This window comes from Lepidochelys olivacea (genome assembly GCF_965140295.1).
Source record: "Lepidochelys olivacea isolate rLepOli2 genome assembly, chromosome: 12".
NCBI classification, from domain to species: domain Eukaryota; kingdom Metazoa; phylum Chordata; order Testudines; family Cheloniidae; genus Lepidochelys; species Lepidochelys olivacea.
Window position 1 is genome coordinate 15,328,511 of NC_140422.1, and position 21,110 is coordinate 15,349,620.

At 40.5% G+C, this 21,110-nt stretch overlaps 1 protein-coding gene across 2 annotated transcripts in view; it reads right to left on the reverse strand.

Moving 5' to 3' along the window:
* Positions 1-327: 327 nt before the first annotated feature.
* Positions 328-21,110, reverse strand: part of CYLD (CYLD lysine 63 deubiquitinase) — a 46,731-nt gene continuing 25,948 nt past the window's right edge. For both annotated transcript variants that reach the window (XM_084644765.1, XM_084644764.1), the window contains exons 12-17: positions 20,204-20,270; positions 16,127-16,259; positions 15,323-15,431; positions 8,129-8,247; positions 6,674-6,890; positions 328-5,532 (exon numbers count right to left, since the gene is read on the reverse strand). In XM_084644765.1, coding sequence (XP_084500891.1) covers positions 5,348-5,532; positions 6,674-6,890; positions 8,129-8,247; positions 15,323-15,431; positions 16,127-16,259; positions 20,204-20,270 — 830 coding nt within the window. In that variant the 3' untranslated portion in view covers positions 328-5,347. The remainder of the gene's footprint in view (positions 5,533-6,673; positions 6,891-8,128; positions 8,248-15,322; positions 15,432-16,126; positions 16,260-20,203; positions 20,271-21,110) is intronic.

The window sequence follows — 21,110 nt, forward strand, 5'->3', positions numbered from 1 at the left end:
GCAGAAAGTTCATAAAAAAACCAAACTAGTTCACAGGATGAAGTCAATATTTCTATTTCCAATACATGCAGATGACCTCTAAGCCCCTGAAGAAATGAGAGCCAGAAGAATGTTAAGTTTAATAACATATCAATACAGAAATAGTATAGGCCTTTCCAGTAGCAATTCATTCTTCTCTGAAGTTACCGAAAACTATAAAGGCTAAATGAGGGCAACCTCATTTTTTCCTCTCTAACCACCCTTGGAAAGGGTCTTTTTAAATTTAAAGAACTATGTATGCACAAAAACTTGGTATGTTTATTTAACAAAATACCAAAAATAGAGCAGACAAATGCAAAACATGCTTCATTACAATGGCAGAACAATTAACTCAGACCTTAAAACAGGCAGCCTTAATAAAGGTAAAGCTTAATTTAACCTTCATGCCAACTCAATCTTTGAACTGTAGGAGTCAAACAGAAAACATTTTGTGGTTTAATACTACAAAGCAGACTATCAAGGACTGAGGTGACAAGCTCATCTATTCCAAAGGAGTGTGAAGTGCACAATAAAAAATTTGTTTTTTAAAAATGTATTGAACTGAAGTAACTGACTGCTTATGACCATGAGTAATAATTGTTACAGCTACAGTTCCTTAAAAGGAAAATTCTCACCCCATATAATAAAAACACAATTACATTTTTAAGAGCAGAATATCAGAAAAAACATCAAATACATTAGAAATTCATTGCACAGAAATTCATTGCACAGAAAACGACAAGACAGTCACTGAAAAGACCTCAACTGAACATAGGTCTTCATATGTTTTTCTTCCATCACCTCCAAACCGAAAAACCAGAAGCAGCTGTGTGTAATGCACGAATCTATGCTGCTTGTGCATTGATGTATCTGCAAGGAATTGCTTTAGTGACCTTTCTCTGACCTCATAACCCCAGCCTAAGTATATGACCATTGGTGTGACTTGCTCATGTTTCCATTGACTCCAAGTTTGTTCATAGAACAAAAACTTAATACATAGGTGTGTTATGTGCTGTTCCTGGAGCCATCTATCCAATTTAAAAGGTATTTATAAGTTAAAATTCATGATGGTGAACCATGTTCTTTTCACATCAATTTTAGTGGTTTAAAGTTTTCCTCAGGCACACTTGCAGAAGGGAAATCTTAGTTTAAATAATAAAATCCTATCCTCTGAACATCATTACTTCAGGAGAAGATAGGCACTTCATTACGATAGTGTAAGAACTGAAAAGGGAGATTTTCAAAATAATAAAAAGGATGCTAAATGTCCAATTCCCACTGAACGTCAGGGAGTTGGGCAACTAATTGCTTTTGGTGACCTGGAAAAAAAAAAAAGTCTCCCCCAAATGCATGTTGGCATTGTATAAAACAGTGGTAACTGCTTAAAAAATGCTGACTTTCTGTGAGCTCCCTTTCCAGGAAATAATGGAGTGTAAAGAAAGCATCTTTTCTTCCCTACAGAATCTCAAATTCCTTTTCATTTTTTTGTTGCCTCATAAATAAGATTAGGTAACTGCCTTGGATTTACATCACTCTGGTAAATTTGTACATTATTTACAAGTTATTCTTCATAGTTTAAACTTCTCCTCTTATTTAAGTCAGTTTTATATATTTGCATAATGCTTTCAGTAAAGAGAACCAGAATGGTCAACTTCCATACTCTTTAAAACATACTATACTGTGTCAGAGTATGTATCTGTTTCTCTAATCTGATGCAAAACTATGCCATAGAGTAATACGAAGATTGAGATTAGAAAAATAGTTCTTTTTCCTCAAAAGTGTTTCCAAACTACTACAAGCATCTCTCCCACCTATTTTAACTCCTCAAGACTAGACTACAAGCTATATAGCAAACCACTGTATTAACATACGATCCCCAAAGTGGTGAGTGGTTCATAATTAAACAAATGCATACTGCACAACCCGATTATTAAAACGATATTAGACAATCACCAAAAATGTATAAAGCAACATACAGACATTCCCTCAATTCTTTATACAAATTTTCCAAGTATAACACAGTGAAAAAAGTATTTATGTAAGAAATCACTCTCTTTGGAAAGAAGTCCAATGATTTGAGAGGGAGAAGCCAAGAGGCCATTTATATTGGCCCTCATTCACATTGGTCAGTAGTCATTTCTATTCTCTCTGAAACATTAGGGTCAGTGGAACTACTCAGCTCTGATTGATTTTTCTAAGCTCTCTCTGTTTATTTGAATACTTTCAGCTAAAATGACTGCACAAGCCTGCCACTGTTTTTTTCAGTTTGCTCCCCCCCCAACAAAAATATTTCCTTTGAGTTAAATTTTGTTTTGAAAAAAAAGTACTTTTCTTAAAAAGTCAATTTGAATAGAAAAAAAATCAAGAAGTTTTGTTTTGAAAAATCTTGAAACCGATTTTTTTCTGACAATTCCACACATTCACAAAATATTTTGGTCAACGCCAATCTGCATTTTTCCATTAAAAATTTTCCCCCAGCTCTTCCCGCCACTGATGGTCATTTGAAGAGCTAGAGATAGCCTTTTCAGTGTCTTGCCTGTGGACATGGTAGGAACAGAAGTTTTTCCTATAATTTTTCATGGCAGCACATGGTATTCTATCGGTATATTTAAAAAAAACAAACCCACAAATAGATATTGGGACCGGAAGAGTGAGAGGTGTCCAGTGAAAAGGAGATGCTGAAGGTTTCATTCTTCTCACCAAAATTGTGTGTGGAAACTAAAGAAACTAACTCTGGCTGGATATGTACCACACACCCAACTGCCTCTTCCTTACAGAAGTAAAGTAACCTCAAAGCAGGATCATCATCCACCTCTTCACCCAAACCTTCTTTTCATAGAAATTGATAAAGCCACCTAAAATCCCTAAGGCTGTTTCTTGTTGGAAAGGAAAAACAAATGTGTGCATCACCATAATCTTAAAATTTGTGAGATGCACTCAGATACGAGGCTGATGAGGACCACAGAAATCAAGGACAATATTTAAAAAAAAAAACAAACAAAAAAAACCCCGCACAACACCTTTACAGTTAGTGGACTTGGCTATTTCTAAGCAGAAGCTTCTTCCCTTTTTGTTCTTCAAATGTTCCTGCCTTTCCCCTATATGCACTTCAAATAAGTGAGATTCTCAGGTGTTAGGAGGCAGTATGCTGCTCATGTTTTCCCTGGAGCTGGCTAAATATAAGACTTATTAACAGAACAAATGAAAGAAATGCATAAGAGTCGAGCACATGGCTTGAAAAATCCACTTATCACTGCTGAGCCAAAAGCCATTGCTAGCCTGAGGGCCTAAACAATTTGTTAAATTTAATTTTTTGTTTAAAGTAAATTGTCACTAGCCTTTGTGCTTAAGATAACCTAGTAATGGAACTGAATGTGTTGACTTTTAGTCTGTAGAAAGACAACTTGTGTGCACGCTTTCTCCAGTAGTTGTGCGGCCCCCACAAATGAACAGTTTCATAGTTGTTACTCAGTTTCACTGCCACCCAGTGTTCTGGACCAGGAGGCAGGCCCTGGAGTTGCACAAAGAACCCACCACCTACCTGAGGAAGCAAAGACTATGAAACACAGACCTGTTTCCTCCTCACATCTCACAGAAGCCAGGAGGCTCTTTGAGTGTCAGTCTCTTCCCCTCCTCAACAATCAGGCAGCTCCAGAGAATGAAGAGATTAAGTTCTCTCCCTATGTTCCCATTAGCTATGATCTGGACTTAATACCAATTTTTCCCTGCATCTCACTAACTCCAACCATTTCCTTACCCAACCCCTAACTTTGGTACCAACCTTCAGCTGGCAGCTTTTAGTCCGCCAGCTACTCCAATGCAATTCTCAAGTCTTGCCCTAGCATGTATCTAATAATCAGCAAACAGCCAGAGAGAAATATTCTACATTTTCTGGCACAAAAGTGCAAAACTAACCAAGTTTTTACAATATTCTGAAGGCAAAATCTTTTGGTATTTGGTTTATTTGTTTTGTTTTAAATGATAGTGTATTTATCTGTTCTTCATTCTTTCTACAGAGTAGATCCCAGAGAGGCTCTTGTAAAACATGTAAAACAGCTCTTACAAATCTGAAAATATGTGCTACAACCCACAATAATGCAGTTTATGACCTATAATTATTTCTACAACATCCAAATTTTTCTGCATACAGATGACATTTCCAAACATTTTTTAAAATAGTTTAGACAGAAGTAGCTGAAAGGCAATTAATATAATAGAATTCCATCGCAAATAAGAATCAACTTCCAAGTCACAAAATATCAATAATACTTTATACAGTGATTTTTTTAAACTAGTGTAATTCATTTTGTTCGTACGCCTCAAGTACCAAGTAGAATGTTTAAAATGCTATTTTTTAAATTTGTAATTTTATCTTTCCTGATGTTCATATTTTTAACATTGATGATCCCAAACAATGAAAAATTTAGACCTATTACACATAGCAGCTCAGTACGTTGTAGAACAAAGTGTCAAATTCATTTTACTAAGGACTACAGATTCTACTTTATTAACACTCCCTGAGGCAATAAGCCACATTGTTTAGCTTGCCATCCAAACATTTGTATATATTTAATTTTATGTTTTGCAAAAAAAAAAAATATGAAAGACATTTCCATTTGTTAGTTCATGTATCTACGGTTACGCTTGGACAATATTGCCCCAGTCCCTGAAGAAAAAAGTATCACATACGAAAGGAAAGTTTGTTTGACTCGCCCAAATAAAACAGGAATAAAACCCTCAGGAATAGAGCAGTTTTGAGATCATGGGTGTTGTAAAGACCTAGAATTCTATAGAAGTAGACATGCATGATATCAGACAGCTAAGGGTTAACAAGACCACAGAAGTAAATTGTAATGATCTTATTAAAACCAAAATTATTCCTTCCTGACGGCAACTGTTTGCTACAGACCAAAAAAATAAAAAGTCATCCTTGGTCCACAGAAACACACTGAGCAAGTACACAGCGTGTGTTTACATTTTCAATGGACTAAGGAGGATTTTCCTGTTACATTTCAGCTTCTCATTTCAAAACCCAACATATTATCAATGCACTTAACTTAAAGCTTTAGTTTTTAGAAACTTCATTTAGACTTTGTTTATAAAACAAACACACGCGCACACATCCTAGAGTGCAAAATGCTTATTAAATATTTCAACAGAACTCTACGTGTAGTTTTTAAAACATTCATCTTTTTGTTCTAGCAGTCAGCTTTCCCCCTATAATAGCATCCATTGCCGGCAACGGTTGCATCAAAACTGACTACGGTGTATAGTGAATCCAACAGTAGAAATCTGCGTACAGTTTTTTCTCCTTTCCAGAGTATAATGTTCATTTGTACAAGCTCATGGTTGGGCTTTGATACATGCACATGTAAGCATCACAAAGCAGTCTTCGTGCACATCCTTGAATTTTTCTGGAGTCCAGTGAATGTAGTTCTTCTAGAGACATTTTTAGGTACTCTCCAACTTCTGGGCATGGTGTAACTTGTGGAATGTTAAAACCATTCTGGCCTCCTTTTGTGGGGGAAGCAAGAAGAGAAACAAGATTAGGCTAGCATCTTAAACATCCATACTTCCTCTTTAATGCGTACATCTTTGAAACACATCTTGGAGATGTCTCAAATCCAAAGCTGTCACTGTGGGCTACTACATGGTGAACTTCTGTATTAAGTATTAACACTTCCAATGATTGCAACTGCCACAGTAGGCTTTTCTAACCCCATGGGAACCATTTGTAAGCTTATGGGAACTTTGTGAACAAATATAAATTATTTTGGTCTTATCTGTTTAAATGAAACAAGATTAGTGAATTAATTCCCATAGCTAGTATGAGGACTTGACAATGTGTCCGTCAAATAGCATTGCTGTACCACACAAAACCATCATCACCACAATCTTAACTACTTGCCTAACTAATGGGGTGCTATCAGGTGTGCTGAGGCATTCAATAGGAAAGTGCAGTAATAGTCAGAAAAATTACAACTTAATCATCAGATCTGCTGTGTGCATCCAGTCAGATTTGTGTATTTTACTGGACTTTTACTTTTGCAACTTTTTATTCCTGTTAGCAATACCGCTGTAGGAGAGAGAGAGCTGGAGTCTACTGTGGCTTGCCTATCATCACTGGAGCTACTTATAATGTGCGAACCACAAAAATATACAATGGTTCTTAGTCGAACTCCTGTTGTATCTATTACTATCTGCTTTTTTAAGGCACTAGCCACAAGTACTGAATGTACTGTCCTCCTCAATTCACCAGTGTTAATTCAGAGAATGTCAGTTAAAGAAAATGTTATCATAGGATAATGGTCTCCCACTGCTACCAAATCAGAGGACACTGATTTTGCAATAGAGAGAGATTTTATTTCTATTATGCCAAAGACAGCTACTGTTTGAATTGTTTAAGCCTGAGATTTTGGAGAAGTGAGAATGACAGTTACACACTGTAGAGTTAAATAGCTACATTCCAGTGGACTTGAACTAAACAAAAACAGATTTCTGTGTCTTGGCATTTAAAACAAAAATTACTTTTCAAGCCTCATGACATATAAAAAGGTATGTGTTCTGGTACTGGAAAACTTTTAAAGTCACAGTATTTAAGAGCTAACATTGTTTAATGTGACAGTCTAACAGAAAAAAATAAGCAAAGATATACCATCCCGATCTGCCATGCTGTCAAAGAAGAGCCAGGCGGAGTCATCCCTCCCATATTTAACAAAAGCTACATAATGGCTTGTTTCTATGCAGAGAACAGCAAATAACTCCATCTTCTGGCAAGGGATACATCCATGTCTCCAATCCCAGTCTGGTAGATCTTTAGGAAGTGACACTGGATTGAATTTATGACTCTGTCTCTTGGGATGTAGGTGAACCTAGAATTAGGTCAATATTTCAGAAAGAGAAAAAACACAACAAAAACAAACAAAACCAACCCACCCAAAAAACTCCCAACCAAACCCACTTGAGGGCCAGACTCATGAAGACAATGTAGAAATTGGTCTTGTTTTTGGCTTAATTGGCTTGAGAGTTACTTGTTAGCTAGTTTTTGCCTTGTAGCTTTTTTTTTTTTTTTTTGGATCAGCTCCGGGCAAGCCAGGGCTGATCAAAGTCAGGGGTGCACAGAGGACCCACCACAGTCCAGACTGCCTGCAGGGGGGGGGGTTCTGGTCACAGTGTTGGGGTTCTTAGAGATTGGTTTGTTTTGAAATGGGATTAGCTTGATTTTTGGCTTATTGTGAGTGTTGGAGTGGAGTGCTTATTTACCACGTGAAAGTTGGCAACTGTATTGGGGGGGGGGCCACTCTTTTTAAAAGGCTGTGTGGATTTTAGTATTTATGAAAGGGCAGACTGACAGCACTAGAGAATGAAGTCTGTCTTAACCAAAGAACAGGTCTACATGGACAACAGCAGTGCAAGTTCCCCTATGCTGTCTCACCAAACGTAGCTCCAACCCGCCATGGAGAAGTCCACTCTAGAGATGAGAGGAGTTCAGTCTCCAAACCTATTCAAAGTCTTTGCGCCGCTCCTCCCGCAGACTTACAAAAATAATCATCACTATTGACACCTTTAGTGGAAACAGACATCTATCTGTCCACTGGAAACGATATCAAGACCAGATAATTTAACACGTCAAACAGTATGCCAAACCAGACAGCCAAACAGTAACAGTAACCAGACATGCCAAAACAGTAACCAGACAGTACTCTATCACTACTACCCGGAACTGAATTTGAACAAGCAACACAGGAAATGAGTAAAATGCTTTTACTATTAGGTGCACTCCTGTTGACCAAAGTTAAAGGATACCAAGCTCCTGTAACCTGGAATTACTGCATTCTCCTCACAGGTTCACAAGGTTGGACTGTGTAGTTACCAAAGGCTACAGTAAATGCTCAATTGATGTAATCAAGGGTGTGTTAATGAATTAAAATCAAGAGACTGATCTTGTTAACGAGGACTGCACCCTTCATGTTGTGCCCAATTGCTAATATCCCTGCTTCCACGTGTCAGTCTGTGCCTTCTGATACTACTATACTACACCAAGCTGCGAGTACACATTAGTTTAAAAGGACCACAGAATTTAAAAAAAAAAAAAAAAAAGTACACTTACTTGTGTGTTGCAGGTTTTACAAAACTGCTTGATTTTTCCAGCAGAAATGTCAGTATCTTCATAACATTCTCTGCATTCATACATTGCAAGTCCTCCACATATACGGCACTGCCTAGGAGCTACATTGTGGTTTAAAAAAAAAATGCTTTGTCTCAGATTTTTGTACAAAAGATCTGTTTTGACCTAAAAATATAACCTACATTAAGCCATTTAACATCACTGTTGGTAATTAAAGAAAGACAAAAATAAAAAAATTCCATCGTTATTTTCTGTGGGCTTACTTTTGCTCTTCTACTAGTCTACAGCAGAGGGGCTGGGGGGAAAGAGCGACACACACACACACACACACACACACTTATTAGTCTTAAGCTCAAATACTGATGTAGAAAGTGTTTCCGTACGAGTTTACTGGATGTAACCGCACACGTGCTTTTTTTTTTTTAAGCCTACTTCACAAGTTATTCTATATTTTCTTAATCTAGTGAGTGTTACACTAGTTAAAATAGCTTAGCATTTAAGCAGAACTTAAGTAAAGAACCACAAACAAACCCTTGACTCAACTAATTGAAAATCCATGGTGGGTCATCTAAAAGCCACATTCCAGAAGATTAGGACTTAATAAAAAGTTGCTATTGTTAGATATTTGAAGTAATTTCAACCAATTTTAAACTAGAGATTTACCTACAGGCACAGTACTGAAACACAGATAAGTAGGTATTATATGTGTTTTTGTTCAAAAGTTGACTAGCAGTCCCAGAAATTAAGGTCATCCCAGCTTTTCCAATATAAACACTACGTCACAAATTATAGCTAAAAATACTAAAATTCCCAGTTTTTTCCCTTTCCTCTTTTCAATTAAAAAAAAAAAAAAAAAAAAAAAAAAGGTAAAATTGAACTGATTTTTGGCCCAGTTTGGTGAACCGACACTGACACGGCAAGCTACAGAAAGAGAAGACTGAGGGCTAGTCTACGCTAGAAGCACTACATCAGTGCAGTTGCACGGATGCTGCTGTAGCGCATCTTGTGAAGACACTCCATGCTGATGGGAGAGAGCTCTGACTGGTAGAATTACTCCACCTTCACGAGAGGCGGAAGTGTGCCTGTTGCCGACAAAGCAACGGTGTGGACAGCACTTGGATCACTGTTACCTTGCGTTGCTTAGGGGTGTGTGTCTTTTTCTGAGCGATGTAAGTTAAATAGACTTAAGCGATAGCATAGACTGCGCTAAGCGTGAAATGAACTTTAGGAGTTTTAGGCACTAATCTGGTGGAGCTGGAGCACCGGCAGGTGAAACTTGACTGTCACTGGCTGTTCAAAGTCTTCAACTTAGCTGATCTCAGAGCTACTGCTTGCCTCTAGATGACCACTATTCACCCACAATTCTGATACATATCATACTTGTGCTGTAACACCTCTTACAGCTGCTAACATCTAATTATTCCTTAGAACTAGAAAAACAAAAGAATTCTAAAGAAACACTATTCACACAAGACCTGACAACGACTTGAATTAAGATTTAATTCTATCCCCGAAGTATAAAAAGAGAGAGGAAAGGAGTATATCCAGACACAAATCTACATTCTACAACGTCTTCAAGATGGTGCTTTGAATTATTGTGAAGAGGAGGAGCAATTACTCACCTTGTGCAATAACTGGAGTTCTTTGAGATGTGTCCCCCGTCAGTGGTCCACTTCAGGTACGCCCGCATCCTGCACCCTTGAGCTGACATTTTTGGTAGTAGTGCCCCTTTTCCCATGCTCGTGACCCACACATGCTTGTGCCCCACACCAAGGCTATATGGAGCTGTGCAGGCAAACTGCCCTCAGTTCCTTCTCCACTGGAAAGTCCCACTGAGGGCCACATCTGGGTATGTAAATTGTATGGCGGGCTATGAACGTTCATGAAATTGGGGGTTGGGGTGCAGGAGGGGGTGAGAGCTCTGGCTGGGGGTGGGGCCAGAGATGAGGGGTTTGGGGTGCAGGAGGGTGACTCCAGGCTGGGACCAAGAGGTTTGGAGGATGGGAGGGGGACTCAGGGTTGGGGAAGGGGGTTGGGGTATGGAAGGAGGTCAGGGGTGCAGGCTCCAGGTAGCACTAACCTCAAGCAGCTCCTGGAAGCAGCGGTATGCGCCCCTTCCAGCTCCATACGTGCAGGTGCAGCAGAAGGCCGGCAGCAATGTGTGCTGCCCCGTCTGCAGGTGCTGCTCCCTGTGGTTCCTGGCCAATGGGAGCTGCAGAGCCGGCACTTGGGGCGGGGACAGCATGCAGAGCCCTTTGGCTGCCCCTACGAATAGGATCATGCTGCTGCTTCTGGGAGCCCCGCTCAACAGAGGGACTTTGAGGGCCGGATTAAAAGGTCTGATGGGCTGGAGGCAGCCCATATTTTGCCCACCCCTGCACGATACTAAATCTCCTCTTATTAACATGAGCATAAATTTCTCAAGGACTCAAGAGCCATTCTGCAATCCTTGAACTATAGAAAAATGCATCTGCCAAGTCTGCAAAGAGTGTGCAATGATCAAAGGGAAAGTCTTCAATGGTCATCTAGACCTCTCTCTTGGGAAGCCCAACAGCTGTAGCCAAGATGCTGTTCCATAACCACTGCAGTGGATATAAACCATGCTAATGTATCAGCACTATCAAAAGGAGGCCTGGAGTGATGTTTTTGCCAGCAGTTGACCCTCTTGTACAATGGCCTTAAACTGTTCATGATGTTCCTCTGGCAAGCGCTCAATAAACTAATTAAATCTGTTATAATTCAAATAGTTGTATTTGGCCGGGAGTGCCTGATGGTTTGCTATTCTGAAATTTCGCTGAAGAATAAAAATTTGTGACAAAAGCTCTGGTTTCTTGTAGTTCTTATTGTACAGGGTGGACTCTGAGCTATGCTGTCTGCCCTGTTCATTAACAGCCTCCACTAGTAGGGAATTAGGAGCTGAGTGAGAAAACAGAAATGCTGATTTCTTTGCAGGAACCTAATATTTTTTATCTGGCCTTTTACAGGCGTGGAAGCTAGGATTTGCCAACAGTCTTAGTTGGCTCCATAACAGTTTAATTGACCAGAATGGTGATCCTTATAGATGTCAGAGTACTCAAAATATCTAGGAGTTTATGATGGAGCTCCTGCACCTCTAAGTGAATCTGAAGCGTCTCTGTGATTCATCTCAGTGATTCTTGGAACTGTCTGAAGTCATATGCCATAGAAGGTGGTGGAAACATCACGGCTGCATCCGGTGATGAGGCAGAAATTTTAGTGAGAGGAGTCAGCGCCTTATTCACCCTAGCTTCCTGCTCCTTAAAGGTCTCTTCCTGATATAGGTGGTTTTGGAAAATGGGCCCTTTTCCGCCCCTTCCTGTGGTGTGACAATTCATTGTAAATTTTGACAATAGAATGCACACAAGTCCCAGAAAGGCGACTGAGGAGGGGCCAAATGGCATAGGTGGAGGCATACATCTGTGTTCCAGTCACGTGGGTGTCACTTGAGGTCTATCCTTCTGTATTATATCAGTGTAGGAGGGAGAGCAATATGTCCCACGATAGACAGGGGAACCCTGCATGGATATTTGAGAATCTGAAGAATCCTCTTTCATACACTTCAATGGTGAAGAGGGGGGAGGGGAAGAGAGAGATCGTTGTTCAGCTTGTTCACGTATAGGAAGGGGAGTATGAAACTGTAAACAGAGGGGTCAGTGACCAAGTCTTGATGCTGACACCCCTCCAACCACCAACCTGTTAACAGAGACAACTCTGGCTCCATAGATATTAGCAAGTCCTTAGGGTACCTAAATTCTTGCAATATCAATGTTATTAAAGAAGGGATCAAGCAAGAACTTGTAGAAGATGGCTTCAGTACCAATGCAGCTGGTACCAGACATTTGGCATAGGAGTGAGCTGACTTCAATTCCATTAGTATCATAGGTAGACAACAGTATTTGGTACTGTTGACTTTCATGCTACCAGTAGCCAGGGACAGGCTTAGAACTTTTACCAGTGTCTCTGCCATTCTGGGCATGAGTACCCGAACCCAGTATTGAGTCTGCCTTAGAAGGCTGACTCCTCTTCACCTTTTCAGTACCAGCATCACTCAGCCTGCATGGAGCTCCCCTTGGGACTTGAGGTCTCTGTCAACTTCTGTGTCAGTGACTAAGGGCAGGTCTACACTACGGCAGGGATCGACGCTCTGAGATCGATCCACCAGTGGTCAATTTAGCGGGTCTACTAAAGACCAACCAAATCAACCGCAGTTTGCTCTCCAGTCGATCCCTGTACTCTACCCCTGACGAGAAGAGTAAGGTAAGTCGATGGGAGATTCTCCCATCGCTCCGCCGCAGTGTAGATCCCGTGGTAATTTGACCTAAGGTATGTCAACTCCAGCTACGTGAATACTGTAGCTGGAGTTGCATAGCGTAGATCGACTTACCACGATAGTGTAGACATAGCCTGAGATTTTCTTGGAGATTTACTCCCACTTCCTTTTGCTTACAGGCAGATGTTGAGGCTATCTCTATAGAGGACGTTGGTACCCTAGTTGTACTTGGTACCAAGGTACAGTCGACCTCTCTACTGGTCTCCTGTGACCAATATCTTGATGTGGACAGGGCACTAGCAGTACTGGAAGATCTATGTACAGGGGATTCCTCAGCCCCTTGATCTGAAGCTGGGCATAAAGCTTTATCCATCATCAGAAGTTTGAACTGGATTTCCCTATTTTTTCAGAATCTGCCCTTGAAGGATCTGTATCTCCCAAACAGCAGAGGTTCTGGGAATGTCAACCACAGAAGGGATATTGTCTCACAGAGGAGGCACCTTTTGAATCCTGGAGAGTCTGGCACTCTTAACTGCCATCTGACTACATACAGTAATACATTTTTAAAACATTTTTACGAAGAGAAAACTGGGAACTGTTCCAACAACTATGCACATTATACGAGCCAGAAGAGTACCCAGAAGTTACCTACTATGGGACAGGCCCAACAAAGAAAACAACAGATCACCTTCAGCCCCCAACTAAAACCTCTCCAATGCATCATCAAGGATCTACAACCTATCCTGAAGGACAACCCATCACTCTCACAGATCTTGGGAGACAGCCCCCCAACCTGAAGCAAATACTCACTAGCAACCACACACACCACACAACAGAACCACTAACCCAGGAACCTATCCTTGCAACAAAGCCCGCTGCAAACTGTGTCCACATATCTATTCAGGGGACACCATCATAGGGCCTAATAACATCAGCCACACTATCAGAGGCTCGTTCACCTGCACATCCACCAATGTGATATATGCCATCATGTGCCAGCAATGCCCCTCTGTCATGTACATTGGCCAAACTGGACAGTCTCTACGTAAAAGAATAAATGGACACAAATCAGATGTCAAAAATTATGACATTCAAAAACCAGTCAGAGACCACTTCAATCTCTTTGGTCACTTGATTACAGACCTAAAAGTAGCAATTCTTCAATAAAAATACTTCAAAAACAGACTCCAACGAGAGACTGCTGAATTGGAATTAATTTGCAAACTGGATACAATTAACTTAGGCTTGAATCAAGACTGGGAGTGGATGGGTCATTACACAAAGTAAAACTATTTCCTCATGTTTATTCTCCTCCCCCCCCACCTCCACTGTTCCTCAGAAATTCTTGTCAACGGCTGGAAATGGCCCACCTTGATTATCACTACAAAAGGTTCCCCCCCCCCACGCTCTCCTGCTGGTAATAGCTCACCTTAAGTGATCACTCTTGTTACAGTGTGTATGGTAACACCCATTGTTTCATGTTCTCTGTGTATATAAATCTCCCCACTGTATTTTCCACTGAATGCATCCGATGAAGTGAGCTGTAGCTCACGAAAGCTTATGCTCAAATAAATTTGTTAGTCTCTAAGGTGCCACAAGTCCTCCTTTTCTTTTTGTGGATACAGACTAACACAGCTGCTACTCTGAAACCGCACATTATAAGGTAACTAACTATATGCTAACTAAAGAATACTATAGCAAATAGGCACACAGTAGACTCCATCTCTGGCCAAAGATGGTGGAGAAGAAACTGAGGACATTTTCACCCACTTGGCTCTCTATAACTCCAGTGCAGGGCACGATAATTCATAGGGCACGTGTGTGTCAAATGGGCACTGCTACCAAAAATCTCCACTCAAAAAGGCAGACACACCCCAAGTGGAGCACCCACAGGGATTGTCCAGCCATACCAAAAGGAGGACAGGAAAAACTGGATATGGTTTTAATCAGGCTGCAACTTTCTCATCAGATGTCTGGGAGTACCCAGCAAATAAAAGCATACACTGCAGGTAACTATGTTCATTCAATAACTACCCCGGGGGTTTCCGCTAGCCCTCCTGTTCTTTTCCTAGCCAGGTCCCCCAGCCAACCCACCGCGGGGTCCTTACCATCCAACCCCCCTTCGTAAGGTGGGCTATAAGAAAGGACGGGTTGGCTCCCAGCTGAGCCATTCATAGAAGCCCCAAACCCATCCCTCTGTCCTGTTCCATTAAGTAATACTTCCTTTTTAAATCCTTTACCAGGCCATTTATCCAGTCACTGTACACCTTCCCTATGGACTACCTGCACTGGACATCTGAGCCACACTTACATAAGTTGCAACATATAGCTTAACTCCTTTCAGTCCACACCATAACAAAGCCCTCCTTGAAACTGCTGTGGGGAAAGCGAACCCCTTCCCCCCCAGCCCAGCCAATTTGGTGGTGAGGGAAAAATCCCTCATCCCAAAATCCCCTAAAGGAGTGGCTAGCGTGTCACCCACAGCAGGTCCTGACCAAACCTGATATTTTGCCACCTCAAGGGCAGAGAGTGTGGGTGCGGTCTCGCCTCCTCTGCGGAAAAAGGGCTTACTCTCTTTCACCCCTCTCCACCTTTCTGGTCCCGGGGCGGAGTCATCACCACAACACTGATCCACACCTCCTTTTGCAGCGGCTTCTGACCTCTCCTCCCGCACCCTACCCATAAATCACTGTTCCCTTTCCCTCAGCAAGCCAGACAACAGTTACCCCACTTAAAGGTGGGGTGTGGTCACACTGATCAAAAGGAAAAAAAGTTATTGGTTATGAACAAAAGTTCATTCCAAGCTCAGTCTATTTCACAGACTTCTACATTTTTAATATAATCTACCAGGCTACTTACTTTTACAATACCTAGTAATTTATACTTACTGTCTTCAAGTAAGTCTGTTATATTTAATTCCAGAGATGGAAATATTTTGTTGAACATTTTGAAGTCTTTTCCAAATCGAGGCATCTGAATAATCAGACATGAGGGTGCCTACCAAAAATCCCAAAATAGAATGCAATTTAGATCTTCCAAATATACATTTTATAAAATTTTCATCTAGTATTATATTGGTTTATAGTTGCTAAATCATAATGTTTTTAAAGCTACATGTCTATATATTAACCAAAACAACAATGAAAAAATAATTTAATGTTTACAACTATATCACTGTAATCTCATAAAAATCCTAAAATTAAGAAGAAAGGACTCCAACCTAATTCTTCATGTGCAGTAGGTACCAGCCATGTTTAAATGGTATATTAAAACATATACTAATTCCCCTCCCCTGAACAGACAGTATCTGCACAATTTTAACATAGGAAGGGATCAAAAGTCTTACTCCTCTGTAAAATTAAATGATTAACAAAAGAAAATTAACCTATTTAAATGTCAAAAACTTTGTTTTTAAATATACCAAAACATTAACCTTATTTCCAATCAGTTTGGTCAAAAGACAGAGACACACTAAACCATCTCAATGAGATTTTATAAAAGGTAATGTCTAGCATCATGTCATGCACTTTTTCCTACCAGTATTAGTAGACCACTCTTCTCATAAATATTGAATGTTCACCCAGTGATTAAGATATCACAAAATATACATTTCTCCTTTTTTAGGAAACAGAATATTTTCCACTGTGTGTAAAGGTCACATCTGTATAAACAAACTAACAACTGTGACCAACCTCTGCAAACTTCAAGCTGCTGTTGATAAAAGACCATTCTAGTAACTGCTGAATTGTCGGGACTCCAACTTTCTCATTTTTCTCCATAAAAATTTGATAGAAGTAACAGTCTTGTACCTTTTGACCTGCTGACCTAAGAATACAGATAAAAAATATCTTGAAAATAAATGGAATATTTTTACAATGGTTAACATATACTTACATACAGCCAGTAAGCTAAAGGAAACACAAATAACTATTAAAAAAAGCTACAGTGAACAAAGTAAGATTTAAGATTAAGCAAGGAAGATTAAGATTAAGCAAGGAATATGGAGGTTGTTCTGACTGCCCCTTGGCAGAGAGACAGAAGGAACCGCGTGGCGGTTGGGGTTGCATGGGCTTTTATGCCCTTGGGAGAGGTAGTGCATGAGGCATGCAAGACTCACAAATGACTCCTAATAGATACTGCTAGAAAAAACATTCTGAACTCCTACACATACAGTGCACGTGGACCATGAGGGGGATCCACATGTACAAATACTTGAATAAGAAAACCATTTCACACCATTCCCTTTACTTTTAAGTGTATTTTCATTTTTTATAACAACTTCATAATGCTATGCACTTTTCAGGTTGCCACAAATAAAAGCTTAAAGGGACATGGTCAAGTAGTGGATAAGCACAGGTAGAGTTAAGGAAAAGGGTGTTTTATAAAAAAAACATTTAAAGGAATAGAAATATTTTGATTAATGTTTTAAAAATGCAGGACAATGCATTGCTGGAAACACCAACAGAAACACTTTCAAATGCATGAGTATCAGAAAACGAGACACACCAAGGCAATTTTCACTCTGAAAGCTGAGTGAAGGTGCAAGTAGTAAGATAGCAGAAAGACTGAAAATTACATCATAAGTCATATCATACTCTCCTGCAGTAAGTCTTCAAAAGGAGCTTAGTAAATTAAATGTTCACGTTGGACAGATTGACTGACTAACGCTCCCATCAGGGAAAAGGGGTATGAGAGAGTCCATCATTGGTCTCTAACCCCATAGATCACAGGGAAAGGACATTATTGAAGAGCTACTTCATCACACTGCTGGACTTTCTGCCTAGCCAGCATGGATTCCTGAGGACACAGTCATTAAACTTCTTTGTCTGTGCAATAACTGCTACCTTAGAGCACAGATCAATGCTGTAATAAGCAGCATTAACTTCTTCCTGGATATAAGGAGGATTCTCAGAGCACAAAACTCAAAGTTGCTGCTATCTTGCCTTGCCCTACCCCTTTCACAAACTGCCTCAGTGTTCCATCTTTATGAAACAGGGACAAAAGGCATCTGTGAGGTGCTGCAGAAAAGATAGGTAAAAGGCAGGCATACAGCAGAGGCACTCTTCCTCACTTTCATTTAATTCTCCAGCCCATCCATCTGCTTGTGTGTGGAATATGGCGCTCCAGATTAGCATGTATTGCATTTTAATAAAGTCTGTCACTAGGAACTCTGATAAAGATTACCTCTGTCATAAACATAAAGGGGAGGCTAACCACCTTTAAATCTCTCCTGGCCAGAGGAAAAACGAGGGGGTGGGGGGAAGGGACCAAAGGGTTCTGTCTCTGTTTTTTCTTTGCCCGGACCAGAGCAGGAATGCAAGTCAGAACTCCTGTAAAGGGCTAATAAGCAATCTAGTTAGATAGGCGTTAGATTCGGTTTTGTTTAAATGGCTGAGAAAATAAGTTGTGCTGAATGGAATGTATATTCCTGTTTGTGTGTCTTTTTGTAACTTAAGGTTTTGCCTAGAGGTATTCTTTATGTTTTGAATCTGATTATCCTGTAAGGTATTTACCATCCTGATTTTACAGAGGTGATTCTTTTACTTTTTCTTCAATTAAAATTCTTCTTTTAAAAACCTGATTGCTTTTTCATTGTTCTTAAGATCCAAGGGTTTGGGTCTGTGTTCACCTATGCAAACTGGTGAGGATTTTTATCAAGCCTTCCCCAAGAAAGGGGGTGTAGGGTTTGGGAGGATTTTTTTTGGGGGGGGGGAGGGAGGACGTTTCCAAGCGTGCTCTTTCCCTGTTATATATTTGTTAGATGCTTGGTGGTGGCAGCAATAAAGTCCAGGGGCAAAAGGTAAAATAGCTTGTACCTTGGGGAAGTTTTAACCTAAGCTGGTAAAAATAAGCTTAGGGGGTTTTTCATGCAGGTCCCCACATCTGTACCCTAGAGTTCAGAGTAGGGAAGGAACCTTGACAACCTCCTTTGAAAGCATGATTTTTGTCTTTTCAGTGTTCCTTTAAGAAAGCACAGCACTGGGTATCCTTGGGCTTAAAGCATTCTTAAAATTTTGTTCAACTATAAAAACTATACTACATCTATTTTAATGTGAATATCCAAAATTCCCAAACTGTTAAATCTGGAACATCCACAATTTCTACAGATTGATTAGGCAAATCATCATAGTTTAACAGTGCGGAAATACTGCAGTATAGTGGGCCAGGATCTTGCATGTTACATTCTGAAAATATTCTCTATATGGACTCAGTTTTTCCTTATTTTTTGAGAGAGGAGGGGAGACAAAAGCCCATGAATCTGGGCTAGGGTAGAAATAGGAAGAAAGTAGAGAGTGTGCCAGCTCCGCAGCATGCTTCCTCTATCTTTTCCCACAACTTACAGAAGCTTCTCTGAAGAAGCTCCAAAGGAGAGGGCTAGGAGCTGACCACAATAGGTTTAATAATATCAACTCAAATCTGAAGGGCAACTCAGGAAAGTTTATTGCAGAGCTTATGGGGAGAAAGGGATTCCCAGTGAAAGAAGCCCTTGAGAAATTCCTGGCAACAAGGCTGCTGCAAGAGATGTATTGTCAAGGGGCCACAGAAAGGCAAGGGCTAGGCAACAGCATGGAAGCAATAGGCCCTCCATTGCATGCCCAAAGACATGCAGATTTAGGGGGCAAAATCTCTGCCAATTCTATGTGGGGGTGAGGGTGAATAAACCCCCAACATCCTATTCCCAAAGAATGAATATAAAACTCCATGAGTTAGATTAGTTCTCTCATCCTGCCTTAGAAAGAATAACTTGCATAGGGGAGAATGAGGCCCTACAATTTTATAAAGAATTATTTTTAATAAGGACTGCATGTGTTTAACTTTGAAAGAAATAAGGAATCAAAATCTTCATGCCTCCTCCACAGCAAACTATTACATTTTTCCTGAAAAGCCATAATATTTTATGTCAGATTCTACTGCTTAAGATTGCTTCAAAAAGTTGTTCCAAAAGTAACTGGCTACACAGTAAGGGCTAGATTCAGAATTGCTCTATGGGCCCTGTGGGTTAGCTATGCTGGTATAAAGGGGCCATAAAAGGTCAGGCACATAAGACAGGGGCAGGTACAACAAACAGGGGCAGGAGACCTTTACACCATCCCCAGGGAACCAAAAACCTTGACACAAAGGGCTTTTAGGAGCAAGCCAGAGGCAGCAGTAGGCAAAGCCAAAGCAGCAATATGCTTTGCTGATACCCCCGTCGTGAGACGTAAGCTGGGCCCCTCTGGTTTCTGCCCCTGCTTCCCTCGCAAACCAGTCAGGAATGCCTCAGGTTGATGCAAACACCAGTGCTCTTTATTTACAGCTGTTTCCCACCACCGCCTTACTACTTACGTACAGGTTTTTCACAGCCAAACTTTGCCAGCAGCAGGCCCCGGGCCCGGGCCCGCTCTGCCCCACCCAGTCCCAGTCCCAGTCCCAACCCTTCCCTGTGCCTGCCTCTCTCCTCCCCTAGCTTTTATAGCCCCTAACTAATAAGGCTGGCAGCTGTTTCTCTTTGCCAGGCAGGCACAGGGCTCTTCAACCAGCCCCAATCCAACCCCCTTGATTGAGGCTGGAGTGGCAGGGGGATGATTAAGCTCTCCTTACTCAGCACCCTGTCACATCCCCAAATGAGGCTGAAGGCAGTGTTAGCAAGGAGCATAATTTAGACCAGCTTTAAGGGTGGAAGCCCTTTTTTCAGCTCCTGCACTGGCACTAGCATCACTGGCAGAATAAATCTGGCTGTGAGAGTTCAACATGTACATTTTTATTGCTTAGTCAAAAGAGCATTTTACCTTATTTTTAACAGTGGCTCTACTCTTAAAATATGATGAAATAAAATATTCAAGAATTCTTCTGGATCTGGACAAAAATAAAAGTAATAGTAGCATGTTAAAGCACATACCATCTCCAAGACTGTTTTCTGTAATAAAATTAAGCAGCTTTATTCTAATTGGAACAAAAAAACCCAACAAAACATTCAATTTTAGTAGCATCGTAATTATGTCAACTTATCAACTGCCACATTTGGGAGCACACAATCCTCAACTTCATCATCTACTAAGCACCAAACAGAACCATAAACAGATGAAGGCTAAATTCTGGATAACAAGACTTACAGATGAACAAAGATATCCTACTCCAAAGGGAATTATTTGACCCTGTGAAATTTTATCCTAAGAAGATGGAAAAAAGCTACCACCAGCAGAGGAAATAGAAAAGTAATTACAGTATCTGCTAATCGATGCAAGAAATATCTACAGTGGTAATCATTTTTACTTTGTTGGTGCGTCACAGCCTCCAATTTAATATTGATCAGACAGACAGACATCTGCTATCCAGATCTCAATATCAAAAACAGTGGGCGTGTCTTCTTATCACTCCTAATTGAAGGGATTATTAATTTGCTTCTAGCAGGACTTGCGAAGTGCATGCTACTTTCCCAACAGAAAAGAAGGAAATTAGCTGAATAGTTGAGCAGTGACTGGTCACATCTTGGTAATAAAATATTGTGATTGTTGATTTTTTAATATATTTTACAGCTAATTAGTCTCAAACCTGTAAGTAAAAGTCAGCTAGTTTCCCTCACAACATAGGTGAGTCTTCAGGAAAGACCTGAAAGCAGAAAGGGGAAGGGCTTTATGGAGGAGCTCAAGATCATTCCATGAGGAAGGTGCTGGCCTTCCTAAAGAAAGTTCTTTT